Source organism: Trachinotus anak, unplaced genomic scaffold (genome assembly GCF_046630095.1).
Source record: "Trachinotus anak isolate AG129_WGS33_773 ecotype Australia unplaced genomic scaffold, CSIRO_AGI_Tana_v1 ptg000001l, whole genome shotgun sequence".
Taxonomy (NCBI): domain Eukaryota; kingdom Metazoa; phylum Chordata; class Actinopteri; order Carangiformes; family Carangidae; genus Trachinotus; species Trachinotus anak.
Window position 1 is genome coordinate 12,281,119 of NW_027273852.1, and position 22,196 is coordinate 12,303,314.

The 22,196-nt window shown below is 40.8% G+C and overlaps 2 protein-coding genes across 5 annotated transcripts; both read right to left on the reverse strand.

Moving 5' to 3' along the window:
• Positions 1 to 442: 442 nt before the first annotated feature.
• LOC139620969 (immunoglobulin-like domain-containing receptor 2) lies at positions 443 to 15,319 on the reverse strand. 4 transcript variants are annotated; one of them, XM_071477077.1, is made up of 10 exons: positions 15,021 to 15,200; positions 11,327 to 11,656; positions 10,026 to 10,145; positions 6,744 to 6,800; positions 5,303 to 5,449; positions 5,014 to 5,175; positions 4,592 to 4,705; positions 3,479 to 3,680; positions 1,982 to 2,648; positions 443 to 1,053 (listed from the first exon to the last, which is right to left on the reverse strand). In XM_071477077.1, the coding sequence occupies exons 1-10, from the start codon at positions 15,058 to 15,060 to the stop codon at positions 1,018 to 1,020; spliced, it is 1,875 nt and encodes a 624-aa protein (XP_071333178.1). In that variant the 5' UTR covers positions 15,061 to 15,200; the 3' UTR covers positions 443 to 1,017. The 4 variants fall into 4 exon arrangements, with proteins under 4 accessions (XP_071333178.1, XP_071333204.1, XP_071333189.1 ...); XM_071477088.1 differs by lacking the exon at positions 6,744 to 6,800 and having other exon boundaries at positions 870 to 1,053; XM_071477094.1 differs by lacking the exon at positions 4,592 to 4,705 and having other exon boundaries at positions 870 to 1,053.
• A 132-nt stretch (positions 15,320 to 15,451) lies between these two features.
• LOC139620984 (cell surface A33 antigen-like) lies at positions 15,452 to 22,162 on the reverse strand. The gene is made up of 7 exons (XM_071477116.1): positions 21,954 to 22,162; positions 21,421 to 21,587; positions 19,333 to 19,546; positions 19,012 to 19,176; positions 18,741 to 18,857; positions 17,636 to 17,759; positions 15,452 to 17,535 (listed from the first exon to the last, which is right to left on the reverse strand). Exons 1-7 carry the CDS (start codon positions 22,033 to 22,035, stop codon positions 16,761 to 16,763), a joined length of 1,644 nt encoding a protein of 547 aa, XP_071333217.1. The 5' UTR covers positions 22,036 to 22,162; the 3' UTR covers positions 15,452 to 16,760.
• Between the last annotated feature and the right edge of the window lie 34 nt (positions 22,163 to 22,196).

Below are 22,196 nucleotides of genomic sequence, written 5' to 3' on the forward strand. Positions count from 1 at the left end.
GAGTATGTTTCTCCACACATGCTACAAACCCTGTTTACTTAAATAAATAATATGCATTTTGAGAATATTGTTATTATTATGCTGCATGTAGAGCTGAAATGATTAGTCAATTAATGGATTAGTTGATTGACAGAAAATTGTTCAGCAACTATTTTTCATTTGAGTAATTTTTCATACAAAATAGAGCAATATAAAATGTAAATGCAGAATTTTAAGTATGAACAGAACTTAATAAACATCATAGCAATAGTACAGTAGAAACTTATTCTCTGATATTTTATGATTAATTGATTGATCAAGAAAAAAAATCCCAGATTGCACAAGTAACAATTATTCTCATTGTCGGTTATGTGCATAATTGTCAGGTGTGTGCATAATTGTCGGCTGTATGCATAATTGCTGTATGTACAATTACAATACATTCATGTGAGACAGCGAAGACTTCAGCAGAGCTTTCTTTATTCCAAAAGTATTTAAGCAGTGCAATTAAAAATCTGCGGGGCAAGTTCAAGGTACAGTACTTACATACAGTACAATATCAACAACAGACAAACACACAAATACAAAGTGAACCTGAGTTGCAGTGTACTGAGTATGAAGACTGTAGGAAAGTAAAAAAAAAACTGTGGTGTCCTGCTTAGTTTACAAAAGACCATTCTGAAATTGGCAAATAATTGAAAAACACTCATCTTGGCACAGATGTAAAGTGAATCCAGTCACACGACTCATCAAATTCAACAAATGAAACTGATCCACACACCACATACACACCATCTGTAGACCACTCACACAGGTGTAATTCATGCACTTGAGTAAAAACAGAAACGTCTGCACATGCTGCTGCGCGCACACTCCTTTTCCATCCACTAATGTTGTTTTTCAGCGCAGTTATTTCAGTGAGATGAGTAAGACTTGATGTGGCGGGTGGTAGAACACTTATCTCCTCCTGCGTAGCCACAGGACAGCTTAAACTGAACGGACTAGCAGCGCTGTGCGGGTGGAGGCTGGGAAACCTTGTCACACTATGAGAGAGTCCCTGCTCAGTGCAGTGCTCTGTCAAGGAAAACACCAAGAGCCACACGTTAGAGACTTCGCATTCATGCTCATGCAGGGTTAGTCCAGCCTGATGTCTGAGGTATTAAAGCTTTATTACAATTCAAAGGAATCATGCGGTTCAAGCCTTGTTAGTAATGACTGTGATACTGATTCCACTTGTGTTTTGGGGGGATTTTTAGTGAGCCAGAAAGTCAGAATTTATAACACTGCTGCAAGCATGGACACATTCAAACGTAAGTTTAGTCATTTCAATCACTCTCTTTCATTCATTGCAGATTTATACAAAAATGTTACAGCTACTCATATAAAATCATGTAGAAATTAAGCTATAATGATTCAGTGTTAAGACCTTGCATGTACATTGCACAAGAGACAGAATCAGATTATGTACATAATACTGTAAAATATTTAACAACATTTCACTGTGAGGCTGTTGCTGTTCTGTTTTATTCTTACGCTCGACAAATCCCATGAAAAGATCATTACTAATGCTTCTCAGTACTTTTTGACTTCTATAACTGCTCATTAGTGTTTAGCAACAACTACTCCTTATAAAAGTATCTAATGGGGGGCGGGGGGGGGGGTCTACAAACAGTTTAATGGGTGACACCTCTAGCTTTATGTTCCTGTACTAATGTGCCGTGAGGAACAGTTATGCTTATGGCAACTGTCTCCAAGAGCAACTGTGTGTCCCACTGATGTGTGTTAGTAATAGTTTAAAGACAATAATGAAGGGGAATAGGCCACATCCGTCTTCGGATACTTTATTCGCTGTTGGTTTTGGTCTTTTCATGGGATTTATTGACAATACGAGAAATACAGAATATCAGCAGCCGCATCTTGTAAATATTTACAGGATTTAGAGGCTTCTTTCCTGAAGAGCTGAAGAGGAAGGAAGTCCTTGTTCCTGCTACAAGTAACTCACCAGGTTTCGGCTCCTGTCTCTGTCTTCTCGGCCCCCCTGTAGTGTATGGGACATTCCCTGGTGGGGGCGGTTGTAAGAGAAAGGCCTCATGGCTGGTTCAGTGGTCCTGTATCTCTCTGATCTGGGAGGTTCTGCAGTGCGGTACCGGTCTGTGGTCAGGTCTGCCCTGCGATGCCGTTCTGCCTCCCACTCAGAGTATGGAGGCAAAGGGTCCTCCTCTTCTGGACGGTTGCTAGGCGACCGGCTGTAGTAACTATTGCTGCCCTTTCCTCTGGAGCTGCCTTTAGAGGGAGTGTCACTGTCCTCATCCATCCTCCCAGCACCTCTGTCCCCTCCATGCCCCCTCGCCTTCCTCTCCAGCGCACTGTTGAGGAGGGCGTCATCGTATCCTCTGCTTTGGGGCGGCCGAGAGGGGCGATCACTGTCCCATGTGTCCCTTCTCTTTTGTGGTAAAGGTGAGGGGCTGCGGCGCCCCCAGTCATCATCTTCATCTCTGTAGACACGCCTGGGAGGGCTATAATCCCGATCATAGAAGCGGTCTGGAGGCTCAGGCCGTCGACCGCGAGAGCCGTAAGAATGAGCAAATTCCTCCAGCTCGTCCAGGGAGCCGGTGCGCCCTCTTCTGCCCAGCGTCTTTCTCTTCAGGTGCTCTGAGCGAGGGTTCCACCTACAGTAAGGAAGAGTACACAACTCAGCATTGGGTTACATGGAGTTTACACTTACATGACAAATTAGGTCAAGACAGAAACTCTAACATTATGTTATGGAGGCTTAGGTATGGAGGGGTTTGTCAGTCAAGAGAAGAGCCGATTGGATGGTTTTGTCCCACTGGATGTGACAAAGTTGAAGGGGATGGAACTGGAGTTGCAAGCAGCAGAGATGGTGAACAGTAGGTGGAGCAGTTTTACTGATAAAATTTGCATGGTGTTCAAATGAGAGCTTTGTGTGGGGTGTAACTGTTGGTGGAAGACAGAAGTTGTGACTGGTTTTAGTGAGTGATTTGGGACCAGATTTTATCACAGTTGAGGTTCAGAAATTTGGCTTGATTTAGTTTGAGTGAGGAAGTTGGTCAGGGTGGGTCAGTTGCAGTAAATATAGATTTATTGGACATATAAAGCTGGACATCATCAGCATAGAAACTAATGAGAAATTATAGAAAATACATGCATGGAATATCTGTATGTAAAGCCAGATATTATAGCTTCTGCAAGAGAACAAAGAGATTTCCAGACTAGTGTGTGCTAGATGTTCAGGGGGGAATTAAAGATCCCATTTAAGGGGCACTGGGAAATCCTGGAAAACTGACACCCTGAGTGCATTTACTAAAAAGTTCAACAAATAAAGTCATTAGCAATTTTCTAACAGTCCTCCCCTCCTTGAACCTGTCCCAACAGGTCCAATTAAAACATTTCATGGGACTTTTACTCTCTTAACACCTTTACTCTTAAACAGACACACACGCAAAAAAAAACCCAGGAACATCTATTGAAACTGTACCTTCTGTCTAGTTCATCATCTGAGAGGTGTCCTCTGTCCCGTCTGGGCCTCCGACTCTGTGTAGGCGGAGCTACTCTCACCACCGACTGGTCATCAAGATCTGCGATGGGTGGGAGCGCCTTCATCTGGACCGTCTGATAGGTGTGTCTGAAGTCTGTAGTGCCTCCATCATGCAGAGAGCTCAGCTCTGATAGGCTACTGGCTGTTGGGGCAGACATATCACTAATATCACTCTGCTATTTTTAGCAATACAAAAATACATTTTACAATTTTAAGGTATGCTATGAAATGTTGTAGTCCATCATTTCAGAATAAGATGTGGTCAGCTAGAAGTACTTTGTGTAGGTGTCTGGGATAAAAACATGGTGCATGCTGCCTATATAATCATGAACTGATTACAGCTGACTGCAAATTACTGAGGGCAGAAATGTCTCATGTGCCACTTCAAATTACTGTCACAACCCAATTTAAAGGACACATCTATTCTTTATTCTTCTTAGTGTTGACAAATTCATGCTCTTAACAACAATGATGCTTGTCAACCAATAAGTATTTCCTGTGTAGTCAAAAATACAGGTGCATCTTATTCCTTTGTGCCACTGAGCTCCAAAAACCTCCAGAACTATTAAAAACACATAGTCACAGTGTTGAAATGGGTGACGTGTTCCTTCATTAAAATAAACATGGGACCGTAGTTTTGTTTTGAGTCAGTCCCACCATCCTGCTGAACTAAATAATCAACAAATATGTATTAATACATCACAAAAAATAGTTCCCAACCGATGCACTATTTACTCCTGTCTTAGTAATGTTTGCTGCAAACTACAGTACCCAGCTGATTTAGAAAGCTACTGACACATAACATTACAAGAAAGAGGGACTCTATATATTAATACACTTGTTTGAAAAGAAGAAACTTTTCAGTTAGATGTTATGAAATGAATGCATGGATTAAATGGAAATAAGCGCTAATTAATTCATTTACACAAACCATGCACATAAAAGAGAAACACTTGGACACACACACACACACACACGCACACACACACACACACATATACAGTCACACTGCTACACAGATGACAGAAACTGGCCTAATCTGCGCAGGCTTACGTTTGAGTGCAGCCATCTTGGCAGAGGGAACCTGAGCCAGCTCCTTCTCTATGTAGTACAGAACTTTCATTGAGTCCTTGTCTGGACTGGCTTTCAGTCGATAACCAGTGTGCACTGTGGATGTGGATGCACACACACACACCCGTACACACACAGCGACATACAGTAATCATGCAACACACACATATATACATGAGTGTATATGTGCAAATGCACATTTGTATAAGGCAAAACTTAACAACCAAACTGTTTAGATTAGATTAGATTTAGATTTAAACAACATGCATGTTTGCCGACAGATGGCTTCTATTTACATTAGAGGCAGATTTGAGGATGAAGGATGATAAATGAAATGAATTAGTCAAGTCAGTGATGCTGAAACAGACTGTTACAGAGCTTTCTAACATCTTTGTGACACTCACCTCCGGCCAGGTTATTCTCCACTGAAGGTAAAGAGGTGATTTTTGGGTCCACAAGGGATGAGGGGGCAAGAGGGACCACAGCAGGGACACCAGGGACGTAGTAGGGATAAACAGGAACCTGGGTGGGTGGTCCACTCTTTGCCATTTTCCCTGCCTCATACACTGTGTGGGAGAACAACGAAACAGTAAACCTTTTATGCACAGTGACTGAAGCAAAACTGATTCTGAGAATGCATCTAAAGTAATGAAAGTAATGTTTTTAAGTCATGTAGTTGTTTCTGTTCCTCACAGTGTCGTGGGCAGCAGCAGGTGTCAGGACAGCAGCAGCAGCGGACGTAGCAGCAGCAGGAGTGAGGACAACACTGGCACCAGCAGATCCCCAACAACAACAGGAACAAGATGCTGCCCAGGACTACAGATCCCACAAACGCCCACTCTGGAATTGACACACACACACACACACACAAAAGATGAAATACTTTGTTCCAGTTAAAAATAAGACAAGTAAATGACGCAACAATTTCTGCACGACAAGAAGCTTCCAGCTGTATTTAAATTATGTCACAGTGCACTGACACACCTCAAAGTACACAGTTACATCACTGCAGCAAGGTGACAAGTTAAACCACTGGATCTAAAAGCAGGGGGATTCATTTATTTTCACTACAATTCCGACTACAAGTAGCACAATGACAGAATGTGTGACTATTTTGGTCATAGGTTTCAAACATGTTCTGTAATAAAACACCTAAAAGCAAAAATCCAATTAGATGGGGGTCCATGATCTGATTTGTGTCAGTGTAGGGCTCCTTGATGTGAAAAAGTTTAAAGAACCACTGACAACAAATATGAGAAGTCATAGAGGCTTTAACAAATGCCAGGGTAAGCTAAACTAAACGTGGAAGAGTAAAAGATTTTTTTAAAAACTGTCCTTTGTAAACATCCATCAAAGTTTACAGAGTGGCTTCTTGGGGCAACTGAACTTACTTTTTTTGTGGAGTGAGGGATTGATATTTCAGGGGACACCCATTTGGGGTTTTTAAAGTGGTTTGACAACCAGACAATCAAACTGTCAGCTTGTTTACTTAACAGCCGTTGAAAATTTTGTTTCCTCCAGTGGTTTAATCTCTTTGTTTTAACTTGAGCGTTTGCAGATCTCAGACGATGCTTGAATTACTGGCCAAAACTACACCCAAGTTGTCATTAATTACAATCTTCCTCTAAAACCATGCTATGTTTCTGTGTCTTTCCAAATAAGTATCCAAAACCCACAGAGCACTAAAATAGGAAACTTTAGGGGATCCCTAGGGAGCTCTAAGTGACTCTTATCCATCTTCACATCTCTGAAGCATCCAGACTCTAACAACACACTTCCTCAGGGTGTGCCGAAAAGCAAAAACCACTCAAAACTCCTCAGTCAGTCAACACACTTCCCCAGTGGAATTCACATCATGACCAGAGGTAAAGGATAAATCCATGAATTTCACTCTACATTGCTTTTAACCGACTGACTTTGAGTTCAGTTTGGTTTGATCATGTGACTGGTAATGACTTTTCAGTCTGACAGCAACAAATGTCGGATAATTGTTCAGAGTCAACACATGCTCAAGATTATACAGGTGTTAGTCAAAGAGAGTTTTGATTGGTCAGTGAGAATGAAACATTAGGCGGCATTAGGGAAGCTAGAAGATGCCAGGCAGTGAGACAAAAGTGCAGGTGAGGTGCCGTACCTGGCATAATCTCCACATCAAACTCAGGTAGGATATCGTCCCGCTCACCTGTCCTGCCTGCAGAGAGAGGGAGAGCACAGGTGAAGGCCGGCAGAGGAAGCAGAAAGCAAGAGTCAAAAGGTAGCAGAGTGGCTGATTAATGGTCATGCAGTAATCAAGGAACTGAACTTAACTGAACAAAATTTTGTAAATTTAAATTTTTTTTTTTTCACAGACTTTTCACCTAGTGCAACCATGAAGTTTATTTTTGTGGTTTTTAGTGAAATGTCTCAACAACCATTGGACGGAACATCTTGAAATTTGCCACACATTGATACCCCCCAGGATGAACTGTCATCACTTTGGTGACCCCTGAACTGAATCAGGTCAAAATTTCCAATTGTCCAATACTTTGGTTTAAATACCTGCAAAAGGTAATGACATTCCCATCAGCCTCAGTTGTGCTTTGTGTTTAGTGTTGCGTGCTAACAGGCTATACTAAAATGGTGCACATGGTAAATACTATACCTGCTAAACTTTAGCATCTTAGCATTGTCACTGTGAGGATGTTAGCATGCTGAGGTTAGGATTTCACTCAAACCAATGCAGTGTTTTAGCACAGCCGCACAGCGCAGCTAGCATAGCTGTTAACCATAGACTGTATATAAAAATGGACATAGACTCTGGGTCTGAAAAGTGAAGCCATGTGGAGGTGCCTTAAAGCTGTAGTCTATCTAATGACCATCAGGGGACTCCACTGGTTGCAAAAAGAAGTCAGATTGTATTGAAGTCTTTGGAAAAATGATCCTACTTCTTGCATGTTTTATAACCTCAGTAAACGTTTTCCCAATGAGTTTAAGTCATCTTCAATACAACATGATGATGATCATCATCATTTTTAGAAAATATGGTCCCATTTAGAGGAAAATAGACGATAAGGCAGGGTGTGGCTTCCATGTGATTGACAATTGACAACTGACAATTCACAATCAGGATAGAGTGCATAGCAGGTTAGATCCACCTACGATTGGGAAGGCCAAATTACAAACTCGAGGTTCAAAGCGGCAGTTCATAAACCAATAATGTTTCTGAAAACTGCTAACCTATGAACATAAACATAAGTCACGTAAGTCAGAGTTCAAAAGTCAGACTTATTTCACTTTAGATCTATTTTTAGCAAAAGGCCTGCAGTACTATTACTAATATTTCTGTAAAGAGGTGCACACCAAAGAGCTTCTAAACATTTTACATGCACACAGACACACAAACACACACAAATCAAGAGGTGCCAACAAAAGGCAGTGTGTGAGGACGAAGAGGGGGTTTTGGAAACTGGGGCACATAGCGATTCTAGGGCAACAATTTACCACGGGAGCTCATCAAAAAAAAAGGTCACACAAGTTGCAGCCTATGGTTGTGAAACAATGGCTCTTTTGTGTTTCATATACAAGATAAAGGGGTCAAAATGCAGGAAACAAAAATTCAAGGTAGTTGGAAAGGAAAAAGAAAATACAGTCGAGGGACTGCAACAGGTGTGCTACGACTGAAGCATTACTGCAGGTGTTCATGTCTCTGGTGTGTGTTTATCATGCAAAACACTATAATTAGAGACCAGTCACTGTCTGATCTGTCTGACTACAGCGAGAGATTTAACACTCACTAACACTCAGGCTCCAGAGTGTGCTGTATATGCTGTTTCGATGGAGGGGGGAAAAATGATAAAATAAGTGTTCCTGCTACACTGGCCTGGCACACTCATCTACATACCATGAAGCTCAGTAACACCGAGTAACCTGAGAGAGCTGAGGAGCTATGCAGCCCTGAGAGGGAGGGAGGCAGTGAAAGATGCAGGGAGAGCATGGAAGGTCAAGGAATGAGTAATGAGGAGGAGTGCCGGTGAAGATTTTGCAAGAAAAAAGGACAAAGGGCGTGAAAAATAAATTCAAAAGAAAAATTAAACCAGATATTAGGGAGATGTTGAAAGAAGAAACAGCACAAGTTGGTGCTTAAACACTTTTTTGCTCTCCTGCAAATTGTCACCAGTTTGTACAGTGGAAAATTTGCGGTTTTACTGAAGGTTATGATCTAAATTACTACTTAAACAAACAAGATATAAAATGTTAATTAGTGGAATTTAGAGCTCCTGATGGATGTATTTTGTTACTTTCAGATACAGCCAGGCTAAGTGTTTCCCCCTGTTTCCAGTTTGTGCTAAGCTAAGCTAACTAGCTGCTGTCAGGAGCCTGATATTGAACCAATAGGAGACAGACATGCTACTAAGGCTCAGCAAGACAGTTAAAACTTCAGGAAATGCCAATCTGGCACTGAAGTGGTTTTATACAATTTTTTATTTCAACTCTCTAGTTGCAACGTGGCAATGCTAAAAAAAAAAAAAATCTAGTTCCAAAAACCCAGTGTAGTCTTGTTATTCTCACAAGTTTTAGCCCCCTCCTCTTCTCTCCTGTGAGCTGGTTATAATCAGATTAGTGCTCAGCGGAGGAGAGCCGTATGAATGGGCAGACTTTGATACTACGAGCTCATCGTGTCAGTCTTAACTTAAAGGAACAAAACCATTTTGGGTAACTTCCAGATCACATTGTTGCGAGAGTTCAGCCTGGTTCTACCCCTTTTCTACATCCCTCTCTCTCTTCATGTCCACACCAGCAGCAACCCTTAACATGCTCCCGTCTTCTCTGAAAAGCATGTTGCCATGGCAACAGCTTAAGGAGTGGCTTTGGCAACAATGGTCTTCACAATTTCTTTCTCAGTGAGTGGACGTGCTACTTCAGGTTTCATTAACAGCACATGGTGAATCTCTGACCTTCAGCACTGAAACATCAGTGTACATTCAAGAGTCATTAATCATTAATCAGCAACAAATACACTACAATGAGCAAATGTAACACACCCAAACAAAACTGTGATCCCATATAGTTTTTTGAGCTGCACAACCCTGACAATAACAGTGTCCCACTGACTTAAGATGTACCTAAAGTACAGTCCGGCCAAGTCCACGTCAACCCTTTAAAGTGGCTAAACAATAGAGTCTGTCATGGAGGATCAGGACCATGTAAAGAGGCAAGCACCATTTGGCCGTCTCCGTGGAAGCTGTTGTGTGGACACTTTGGAATGCAGGCAACAAAAAGCCATTTCTTAAACCTTAACCAGCCTATACAAAGACACGCCACTGAGCTTAATATGCTAACAAACAATCACACAAACAAAGAAAACTGTAGCCGACTGACAGCGATCAGGCTCAAAGTCATGTCATGCCTTTAGCAGAGAAATTAAGCGTAAGCATACCCAGCACAAGTAACTCCAGCTGGCCTTCGTTCCTCCCCTCCAGGTCGTCGGCAATAATGACTTTGCAGAAGTACACTCCGCTGTCGCCCCACTGCAGCTCCCCGATCCTCAGGTCTGCTTCTGCACAGACACAAGAAACAAGGTCACATACACTGTGAAAGGTGAGAGGGTCAAATGGCAGGTGAGTGCTTGAAAGATAAAGTTTAAGTTTTCCGTTTAGCTAGATTTGAGAAGAGTTAGAGAACAAAACAATACAACATGAATGTGATCAAGGAATCACATCTTTTATTCACTTCTGTTTCTTTTAGATATTCTATCAGGACATAGCTCTTGTATGGTGCTCAGTAATAAGTTTGTAGTGACCCCCCTGACCTTTGTCATATTTACCTTGATATCATTTTACAGTCAGTATATGCTATATAACTCCTCTTTGAGTTTCTAATCACACTGAAATGTGGATTCATGTATAAATCAAAAATATACCTTGCACCAAGTACAACATACTGTATTCATGGTGATTCTTTTAAATAGCAATTAATCAGTCATTTATTTTTTTAAGTAATCAACCGTTTGGTCTCTAAGAATGTGAAAAATGCTCATAACAATTTCCTAAAGCCCAGGAAGACTTCTTCAAACTGCTTGTTTTGTCCACAGAACAGTCCACAACACAAACTTTTCAATTCAAAGTAATATGAAAGAAACAGTGTATCCTCACATTGGCGAAGCTGGAACCAACAAATGTATGCCATTTGTTGGATAAATTACTTAAACGAACATCAGTTCTCAAAAGACGAATTAATTGATCAACCAATTACTTCGGCATGATTAAGATTCTGTATTTTGTCACCTGCACAAAACCAAGTTGAAACTAAATACAGAATATTTACGTGTAAATAGCAAGAAAAACATATTACATATAGAACTCAGTGATGACAAACAATTCATTTATTGCATCAGTATTTTCAACTGTACTGACTGACGACAGCAGAGTGTTGTTGAATGTGGTTTGTTCCACTAACACGTTTGGATAGAAGACGGGTGTTTTTTCTTGATAAGGCCTGAGGTTTAAAAGGTTCATGCATGAATGGGAGTGAGAGCAGGAGGTGGTGATCGCATGTGTGTGTGTGTGTGATGCCTGCTCCATTGTAAGACAAAGACAAAAGAAGTTTATTTAGAGAACAGGAAACACAAAGCACAGTCAGCTCAGGGAAGAATCTCAGGGCGCGGTGGTCAAACAGCTGCAGCAGCTCTTTCTCATCAAGTCATATCTTTCTCATAGAGGATAAGAATGATCACATTACTGTTTATGATGGAAATGTCTCTGCCTTTGTAGTGCTCAGCCAGCGTCATGGAGGCTCCCTGCGCCGAGGCCACGACCCGGACTGTGCGGCTGCTGTCGGAACACTCCAGGTGGGACGTGGCTCCCAGCTCGGAGGTCTGGATGCCCAGAGTCTCCGGCAGGGTAAAGGACTCTCGTGTGCGGTCCCGGCAGTAGGACTTGTACCACCACTGCACCACCGGGGTCTGGGTGGAGGCCGTTTGGTACTGACACGGGAGGACCACGGACTGGAAGAGCATCGCAAACCGCTGCTTCTCCCGCACTGTGACGTGGACACCATCACACACACACACTGACACAGACGAAACAGACAAATATGGTGATAAGTGCATCTGTGTTTTTCGCAGTGGAAGTAAAAAAATTTAATTCTTAAAAACAGACACAAATACGAGCCTTAAGTCTGAACATGTGATATGACTCTTCAGAGGGTCATGGGTCAAATATTACTCTAGAAGACAAAAGCTTGCTGCTAAGTTCATGCACAGAAAATCCATATTCACCGACTTTAATAAGCACAAATAGCTTATACTAATGCAGTCTAATTCAACAGTACTGCAATAAATCCCACATTCATGAAGGTTACAAGGTTCAGCCTTTGTTTAAAGGGTTCGCATTTCAAGGCTTTCAAGTCTAGCTTAATACAATACTCACATGCAGTGATGTACACTGCAACAGTTTTTGGTTGCTGTACTCCTTCCTAATGTGATGCTGATGTAAGTGTATGAACAGTAGGTAGAGGGATGTTTTAAGACAGACTTGGAAGTATGTGGTTGCAGTTTGTGATGCTGTTGAACTGTATTGTGTTATTCTGCATGGTGGCAACTGAACATAGACAACAACAGTTTAAAGACTGGAAAAAGAAGCATATGATGACATCTTGATTACTGCAGAAACGGCCGTGTCTCTTGTTTGTCTGCATAGATCATTCATGATGACTGTGCACCTGGGAGATACAGTCATTTGTGTCATATCAAAGAGGGAGAAAAGACAGGAACAGAGATTAGGTGTGTGGGGGCTCCTCTGTTGCTCTGTACCAGGGTCAGGAAGGTTAAATTCCAGTGTGTGTGGGGGGCTGGGAGGCCTGTAGAGAGGCAGGGGGTTGTCATCACAGAAGGAGGGGATGGAGCGGTCGGATGCTTGTGGGCGCTTACTGCAAGTCATATTAGCTCTAGGTGGGGCAGGAACTCGCTCTAAACATTTCCCAGAAGACAGGAAATCAAAACAAAAGCAAGTCAACCAGCCTGCCTCTCCTTTGGACCAGTAAGAGGAGCATACAGTGTGCGTTTATCATGTTTATCTAAATGGATGCTTTTCCTGCTTTCCTTCTACAATGAGAACAAGCCTTCTTATATCCAGGCCACCGCAGGACAGCAGCACTATTACTTCCATTTTCAGTTCAGTTTTGAATCAAGTAATGCATCGACAGAAAAAAGTTGACTGATAGTCAAGTAATTTTTCAAGCAAAATGCCAAACATGACGTATTTCTGCTTTTCTGTTTTATATGTCTGTAAACTGGATATATTTGGGTTTTAAACTATTCAAGACAAACCAAGTAATTTAGAAATGTCACCTTGGGTCCAGGAGTATTGTGATAGATGTTTTCTGATATTTATACTTCAAACTAATAACGAAAATAATCAGCAGATTAATTGATAATGAACATAACCATTAGTTGCATTAGCATTTAGTCTATGAAATGTTGTTTCTCAGAGTCCAAGTTGATGTCATGTGCTGTTCGACTAAGTTAAGGTGTTTAGTTTAACAATAGGGAAGTAAAACTGACAGGAAAACAGCAAAAGATCCCATTTGAAAAGCTGGAACCAGCCAATTGTTGTCATTTTTGCTTTAAAAATGACTGCGACTAACAATCAGTTGCTGGTTATTTCTCTGACTGTTGACTAAATGACTAACTGTTTCAACTTCAACACGCTGCATCATCATGACACACTGAGCCCAGTCAGATGAGCATCATTAGGTTTCTGATTTATCTGATACACAAACAGTGCAAAACAAACAGTGATGATGATGATTAAGCCAAATGATGTTACAGGATAAGAGAAGAAATGAAGGGGTGACCGAGCTCTAAATTCCTCCCACGAAAGAGCACTGGTCTTCCCTTTGTTTCTTTTTTTCATGGACCAGTCCATTGTTAGGGCCCCCCCTCGTGTCCCACTTGAGGAGCTGAGAAGGGGGAGGAGGTCACACACTCCCAACCAATGGGAGTATCTGGCCTCGTCCAGCTGGTTGCGAATAGACCAATTACCAGCTAAAGATTTAAACCAAACCGTTACAGCATGAATGCCGTCAGTTTGAGGTGAGAGGAAGTCTGGAGAAACAGCACAGAAACTGCTGGATGCATCACCTTCAAGTCACTGTTAACTATTGTTTACATGAAGTTCACATCAGGTGTGACTCACTGTAAGTTAATGAACAGGTTACAGAGAGAGCACGCAGTCTCCTCCTCCACCTACGTGCAAACTAAAGGCCTCATTTTGAGATTAGTTTACTTTTTAAACCAGCGCGTAGCCACAAATGTATTCCAGGTCACAGCTTTGCTGCTACATGTTTCCTGAACTCGATCAGACTTTTCCTCTCCAGAGCTGTCACATTTCCTGCCTTTACTGCGTCGTGCATTCCTTCACATTGACTCATTAGCTCAACAAAAACACTGATAAGAGTGAATATAGTCTCCGTGTTTGATGAAGGATTTCAATGCAATGTTACAGCAAACTCAGACTCTGTGAAACGTGAACACTTATTGTCAGTGCATTGCATTGCCCCCAGATATACTATGACAAGTATTTTCAGCACTCTCGAGCACTTAGTGACACCTTCCTGTACAAATCTGCAGCGACTTGTGTAATAGTGCACCTTTATTGCACCTTAGGGCTGCATGTAACAATTACATTCATCTTCATTTACCTAATTCTTAATGCTCAAATGCCCAAATAATCAAAGTGGTGTGTTCAAATACCTGAATTTATTCGGCCTTTGGCCTAAAAGTCAAAAAATATTCACTCTACTTTCATAAATGACAAAGAAAAACATAAAATCTTCATATAAGCTGGGGACAGGAAGCAACTAAAATGATTAATGAATGATCAAAATAGATACATTTCCTGTTTATCGACTAATCAATTACAGGACTAACCATTGCTGCTCTACATGGGTGTAACTATAAAGTAAAAGCCCAAATATTGACCATTGTACTTCAAAATGTACAGTTCTGCTTATATTGAGTAAACCAGAGTCGTTTCCTGTACAGACAGGCCTGTAACAGCAAAAACTGTTGGTCCACAGAGAATATTATTATTATTATTATTATTATTAAGATAGTGTATACAATAAAGTACAGCGAACAGATTATTGATCACTATAAATCCCAGAGGGATTATCAGGGTTGCCCCATAAACCCCTAATGTGTTATTAATTCGTTAAAAAGCATTACTATAAATAATGTAACCCATCTCGCTTAATTCACCCAAATCATCAAGAACAAGCACTTTTCTACGTCTTCATGCGACGGAGTGGGGTTGAAGCCTTTCACATGCAGCCTATGAAGCCGCGGCGCCTGGATAAGCAACAAGTTTACATTGGATCAACCTGTTGCGCTGCCGTCGTAAAGATGGCACATAGAGAGGGAAATCAGACTTACAGGAAGCTCCCAGGAAAACAGCCAGCTGGTAAAAGTTCATTATAAAGTCCGTTTTACAGCGAAGTGCAGTTTGTCCGCATGATGGTCATGTCGTTGCCGCTGCGGGCAGGACTCAGGCTGCGACTAACGGGACTGTACCACTTCCCACAGAGGTGAGTCCTGCACTAACACAACGCTGCTTCCAAGTGCGCACAACTCCCTGCGCCACTCTGTCTGGAAAACGCAAGAGCGAGCGAAGTGGAGTTGTTTTATTTGGTTAATGTGCTGGAAACGAGTTGTCTTTTTCCGCGGCAGGTGTAGCAGCAGCCCCCCCCCCCCCCCCCCGGCAGATAGAGAGGTCTGCCCGCTGTGAATATGGGGGAAGACCCTGTGAATAAAATCAGGACAGACTAAGCTGGGAGTTTTGAGGAATTTTACTGCAAGTACGTGGCAACATTTTTTACCCTCAGTCTTTATTAAACTTAATTTGACTTTGCGTCATATGAAAAATACAGTTACATTCATTAGGAATCATTCATCACACAAAAATTAGAAAAAAAAAAAATCTTTCAAGTAAAATTCATTTCGGTATAAACTGGCACTCACTTTGTGCCTAAATCAAAAAACATATCAAAGCACAAATGTCATAAGTTGGCTATACAAAAAGGTTTACCACACGCATTAGAAATATAGAAAACTTCATTTTGCATTCCATTGCTTTTAATCACAAACTAAGAATTAAACAGACACTTAAAATCAAAGATAACAAACAATGTTTTAACTACAATGGCCAAATTACTGTAGTAGACAGGTGGTCTAAATGTACAGGATGTAACTGAACTGTGATTCGGTTCAAGTTTTCATGGAGTTCAGACTAAAAATGATCTAAATTATATTTTCTGTACATAAATTGTGCTTAATTGGAAAAGATTCATTTCAATTACAAATGTGATATGTTGACAACAACTCTATTTCCTTTCAGGAAAGTTTATCATCAAGGAATAAAGCAACTGTAAAGCAGATTCAGAACAGGTTATCAGATGGCTAACTGGTTTCAACCCAGGTTATTGATTCTCCCAGTTAACAAAGACTTTGTAAAATGTGTAAAATACGTAAAATACTCAAAACAAGGCAAGGCCAGGTCACACTGTGACTGGTGTGAGGGTCATAAGTTGCCAAGTTGATATGATTTATGAAAATGCCATGTTTACTGTTATCTGGATAAATTCAGTATTATCTGTACAGCAAGTCCCATGTCAAGTGCTGGCTTTGCCTTTTTTCCCCACCCATGTTAAGCTACCGTGAATGATGCTGTGTACTTTCTTCAGAATTTTCACAGTAAAAGTCTTATAGCCTTGCCTTTATAGGTAAGCCTTTAATGTGAAAAACCATCAGAAACTGTTGAGTTTTGCTGATGGTAGCTAGCATTGAACAAGAGTAGAGTGAAGGAGAAACAACTGGAATGATCTAAAACATGAAAACATTAATTCTTTAAAGCAGAGTGACAGCAGCAGAGTGGTGGCTAAATATACCAGGTGAACCCCCTGAGAGTTGTTTTACCTGGCCTTTATTTGTTTGTGTTGGCTGAACCCTATTATTTTAATACCAGCTTTTACCACAGAATGTATAGCATTTGCGAGATTATGCAAATTAATTTAGTTTCTATGATGCCAATCCAAAACACATGCAAATAGTTTTGCATCATAAAAAGGAATAAAAAGATTTTTTTTAAGAGCATTCAGTAACACAAGATTATTCATATCAGTCTCTATAAAGATCTTCCCTGTGAACGAGATGATCACGACTGCCACCATAGTGGTTGCGCTGATCGTCAGGACGATCACGACTGCGACCACTGCGATCATGTTGATCATCAAGACGATCGCGACTTCCACCATAACGATCACGCTGATCGTCAAGACGATCACGACTGCCACCGTATCGATCACGCTGATCGTCAAGACGATCACGACTGCCACCGTATCGATCGCGCTGATCGTCAAGGCGATCACGACTTCCACCATAACGATCGCGTTGATCGTCAAGACGATCACGACTTCCACCGTATCGATCACGCTGATCATCAAGACGATCACGACTGCCACCGTATCGATCACGCTGATCATCAAGACGATCACGACTGCCGTAACGATCGCGCTGATCATCGAGCCTGTCACGACTGCCGCTGTGATAGTTACGTTTATCATCAAGGCGATCACGACTGCCACTGTATCGATCACGCTGATCATCAAGGTGATCACGACTCCCACGGCCAAGATCATGCTGGTTGTCCTGGTAGCGTTGAGAGTCAATATCACTGCCTTTGCCATCATTCCTTTCTTTACCACTACGAAGACTGTGGTGATCATCCTCAAACTTGGTTCCAGCTGTTTCTTCACTGGAATAGTTTAGAGGGGCAGCGCTTTTTTCTTCATACTGCTTGTGCTGCTTCGTCTCACTGTTTGACTTGTCATCCCTGTACTGCTCTCCAGCTTCTGCACCATCTCTGTCGTAAAACTGCACATCTCCAGGGGCACTAACAATCAAACAGGGATGCTCATAATCAATACATTTACAAATCCATTTGTTGGTGGTAATTTACAGTGGCAGAAACATACTGGTCATACTGAACATACCTCTCAGCATATTTGTCCTTTTTGGACTTTTTCCGGCAGCAACAGAAGATCACAATCCCCAGAAGCAGAAGACCTGCGAGGACTCCTCCAACTACAGCTGCAATGGACGCCTCATTTATGCTACCTGGAGAGAAAGGAACAAGGACATGGAGTTTTCTCACTATATTTAGTCCGGGGCTAAGATTCCTATTTGGCCACCATTTACAGCTTCATTTTTATGCATTATGTCTGTCTGTACGTCCATCACAGTCTTGTGAACGCAATATCTCAGTAACAGCTAGAAGGAATTTTTTTGAATTTGACATAAACATTCACTTGGACTCAAGGATGAACAGATTAGATTTTGGTGGTCAAAGGCCAAGGTCATAGTGACCTCACAAAACACAGTTTTGGCCTTGTGAATTCAATATCACAGTAATGCCGTTAGGAAATTTCTTCAAATTTGGTACAAACATTCACTTGGACACAGGGATAAATTGATTAGATTTTGGTGGTCAAAGGTCAAGGTCAGTGTGATTGCACACTACACTACTGACATCAGGATCCGGACCCAGATGCGGTCCTTTCTGGATGTACAACCTATAAATTATTGAGAATTATTAAATTTTGATGGCGTGCCATGCCTAGTTATGGTTGCTAATCTAGGGCAGGTGAATTGTTGTTCAAGGGAGGGGTTTAGAAAATGGTTAACTATTAAGCATGTTATTAATCATCCAGCAGACATGAAACAACATTAGCATTAATGTGGAGTTGTGTTTCTGGTTACCTGGTGAACGTAAGTCCAAGATTCACTCTCCATTTAGCTTTATTTTGGTCTCCACCAACTCAAGAGGGTAATATCTGGCATTGTAGTGGCTAAATGCTCCACTATGTATATCAGCCTGTTTCTAACTTTGTCTTTGCCATTTGGTGCTGAGAGTTTAGTATACATTGAGTTTAGGAAAGCTTTTGTACTGAAAACACCTGCTTGCTGGAATAGGCGAGGCACCCAAACTAAAAGAGGCTAAAAAGCTCGGAGGAGCAGAGTAGAACTGCGGATTACGTGGAAGTTATCTGTGGATTCATTGGGAACATGTGAGCAGGTAAATCATGTTATATCACTCACCAGGCATCACAGCTAAGGTGAAGTTGCAGCTGGCAGAACCGATACGATTTTTTGATTCGCAAATGAAGAACCCCGACATCTCTCTTGAAATATTGAACAGAGCTAGAACTCCATCCTCTGCAACACAATGACAAGAATTAGGCTAAACAATGCTGAGATGATGAACCATTTTGTCATTCTTTACATTAACAATGGCAAAAGGGAAAGTAACTCTTTAGCAGGCTGCTAGAGATGTGTGTTTCAAAGTAACTTGGATGGCTTTAATGCATACTTTCAGTTGTCTTAGGTGGAAATTCTCTGGGACTGTTTTGAACACTGTAGCTCATCCATTTATAGGTGGGCTGTGGGGATCCCTCCTTAGACATACAGGTGAGGGTGATATTGTGCCAGTACTCTGCTTTTCCCTGAATGCTGCAGATTGGCACAGAGGGAGCCACTGGAAGAAAACAAAGAATTCAATGTAAAAGGTTACAGTCACTTTATTACAAGAGAACTGTGTGGTTTTAACATCACCATGGAGACAATGTATGAATACAGTTACGCACAGCAGACAGATAAATAAACATAAAGTATATCAGTAGTTAGTTCTCACCCAGGACCAAAAGGGAAGTGATGGCAGCTGTTGTTCCCTCATTATCATTGGGGATTATGATGCTGCACTGGTAACGACGGCTGTCCTGCATGGTCACCTTTGTCAACTTGAGCGTGCTAACATGTTTGCCAAGGTCAACCTGCAGAGAGGCTCTTGCTTCATAATTAGGTCCAATGTTAATCAGATTGTTTGAGAAGTAGGTGGCCACAGGTACCTAGAGAAATGAAACACAAACAACATATTTTACAAAGATATCTTCTCAGTATAATGTAATAATACAATATCATAACAATGCTGGCTTTGTATTCAACAGTATTAAAATAATGAGTGTCATGCCACAAGTTACCATGACATACATATATATATATATATATAGGGTATATATATATATATATATTTATGTCATGTACAGATTGTAAAGAATTTTGAGGCAAATGTGTGATTTTAGGCTGTATGAATAAAACTGACTATAGGTAGGGTTATAGATGCATAGAGCTGAAACGATTAGTCAACTGACATTTATCAAGCAATGGCAACTGTCAACTTCTCAGCTGAGAGAATTTGCTGCTTTTATCTGTCTTATGTGATAGTAAACTGAGTATCTTCACATTTTGGCAATCTGATGAATTGACATTAGGCTGAGGGTTTTTTAAAAACTATTTTCCAAAGTTTTATGATCATTAACAATAACTGAGAAAATAATCTGAAGATAAATCTATAATGAAAATAATGATTAGCTGTAGCTCTCTATCTACTAAATAAGTGTAAGAAGTATAGATTATTTCACCACATGGGTATGAATGCTGTGGAAATGCCTTGTCGAAACTAAGTGAAAACAATTTACACTTTCTTTTGTATGAAACCATCAAATTTGTGTGCCAGTGCAGTGAGTGATTTTCACTCAATAAGATTTTTTAAAAATAAGTCTTGATGTCTTTGACCAACCAGGTTTTCAAGCCTGGTGCAATAATTTCCTGGGATATATGAAAGGCTATTCTTTTTTCATCAGAGGTCAAATGATTATTCTGACACTATAGGACTGTATTGTACTGAATTTGATGTAAACCCTCTGAAGCACTACTGTTATCACTGGAACGTGACAGGTCGAGAAAAATAAACTCCTGCAAACAAAAGTTCCAAAATAATGTTGAGAATATTCCATCATTCAAGCCGAAGGACTAAAACTTGAAATAAGATGTTCTGATCTCGAACCGTCAGAGCAGAATATAAGTGTGAAACTGTACTTGTATCTATAACCCCAAATAAGCTAAAACGTTGTCCATTTCAGGAAGTGTCTATTGTCCATTTCAGGAAATAACAATGTCACACGATTGATATGAAAATAGTCTGGACACACTAAAAATCACTGGGTTGAATCAGTGTGGGTTGGTACAGCACCAACTTTACATAGAACTAAAGAGCTGTTTTGACCCAGTGTAAGTATATTTTTTATATTACTTTTGGGTCACTGGGCCAAAGTAAATAGGTGGTTTTCTACCCATGCCTGATATTAACCGTTGTTATGTTGTGGCCCACAACATTGGCCCACAGTGGATAAATTTCTAACCCAACGTTTTTTGTGTGTAACATTTTCTGAGGAGAATGTTTATAAGAATGTGAATGAAAATGTTAACAGATTTGTGTACAATAGGGTGTACAATAATATGAATATAAAATGTCTTTGTTACTGATAGGATGTTGTTTATTAAAAGGGTACACCTGCAAGTCATCATCACCATTAAGTTGGGGGACTTGGTGAATAAGTGAATAAGTCTAGACTGAGTCTTGCACATAATCCACTATTGCACATATCAGATGGCACCAAGACAGAGAGGACATTTAATAATGATATTAATAATAACACAACTCAAAGGCAGGTCTTTTGTTTAACGCTCCCTGTAAACACCCATGTTTCTCACACAGCGCGCCAACAAGTTTTACTTTCTGTTATAAATTTATTAGCTCCCACCTCAAGCTGAGATAACCACGAAGACCTTGAGAAGTCAGTGGGGCTCCTCTCTAGGTTACTTATAGCAATAATACTGTACTAAGAAAATGTTACTATCATACATTATTTCAGCCTCTCACCATTGGATCATTGTTATTGTCAGGGAAAGCTTCCCATGTGAGGATGACTGTGGTGACGTCTGGCTGGGCTGGGGTGAAGTGACAGGTCAAGGTAATATCGCCTCCTCTTGCGACCTCATATTCTCTCTCTGGAATAGAAACCTCTAAACTCCTGCAGCAAGGCAGCACTGAAGAAAAGAAACACATTATAACAGATAGCCACTCTCTTCCCTTGTCAATGAATTTGGTGTTTTTGCAAAATTAATGACATCCATTTGTTTAACGCATAACTGGGGGCAGAGAGAAATTGATATGATTTAATTTGACCAACTGAAACTACACTATGTTGTTTTAAATATACAATATACATGAATAAAAATACATACATATACATGTCAGAAATGATTTTCTCTACAGGTTTCTTTTGAATAAAACACACTCCTGCTTCCGGTAAAGTAGCAAACCGTTGGGTTAATGATTAACACTGGTGATAATTACACAAAGGTGTGGTAGTGGTTTATAGAAAAGAGAAAAAAGACAAGCATAAAGCCTACCTGTAAGTATCAGAAACAGCTTTTGCCATCCAAGCTGCCTGTTTGTCGTCATTGTTGAGAGAGGATAATAATGTTCAACCATTAAAAAAGATATGAAACTGATGCTCTCAGTCTAAGAGTGAGAGCCCACCTAACCTTCACAGTGAACTCCCAGGTACGAAGAGGTTGACTCTTCCAGGTAATAAGTCAACAGCTACAGGTCACATGTCACCAGAGGGCCAATCATTGGTCTGCTATTCCCCC

Bases quoted from the DNA above. Each gene is read 5' to 3' on its own strand.
- LOC139620984 (XM_071477116.1), bottom strand. From the start codon at position 22,035: ATGGTTGAACATTATTATCCTCTCTCAACAATGACGACAAACAGGCAG. The intron at 21,588-21,953 runs GTAGGCTTTATG...TCTTTTCTTCAG, and splicing joins GCTGTTTCTGATACTTACAG to TGCTGCCTTGCTGCAGGAGT. The intron at 17,760-18,740 runs GTGAGTGATATA...CTTTCTCTCCAG, and splicing joins CACCTTAGCTGTGATGCCTG to GTAGCATAAATGAGGCGTCC.
- LOC139620969 (XM_071477077.1), bottom strand. From the start codon at position 15,060: ATGAACTTTTACCAGCTGGCTGTTTTCCTGGGAGCTTCCT. The intron at 10,146-11,326 runs GTAATGTGATCA...GTGTCTGTGCAG, and splicing joins AGACATTTCCATCATAAACA to AAGCAGACCTGAGGATCGGG. The intron at 3,681-4,591 runs GTAAGCCTGCGC...CTGCCCCAACAG, and splicing joins CAAGATGGCTGCACTCAAAC to CCAGTAGCCTATCAGAGCTG.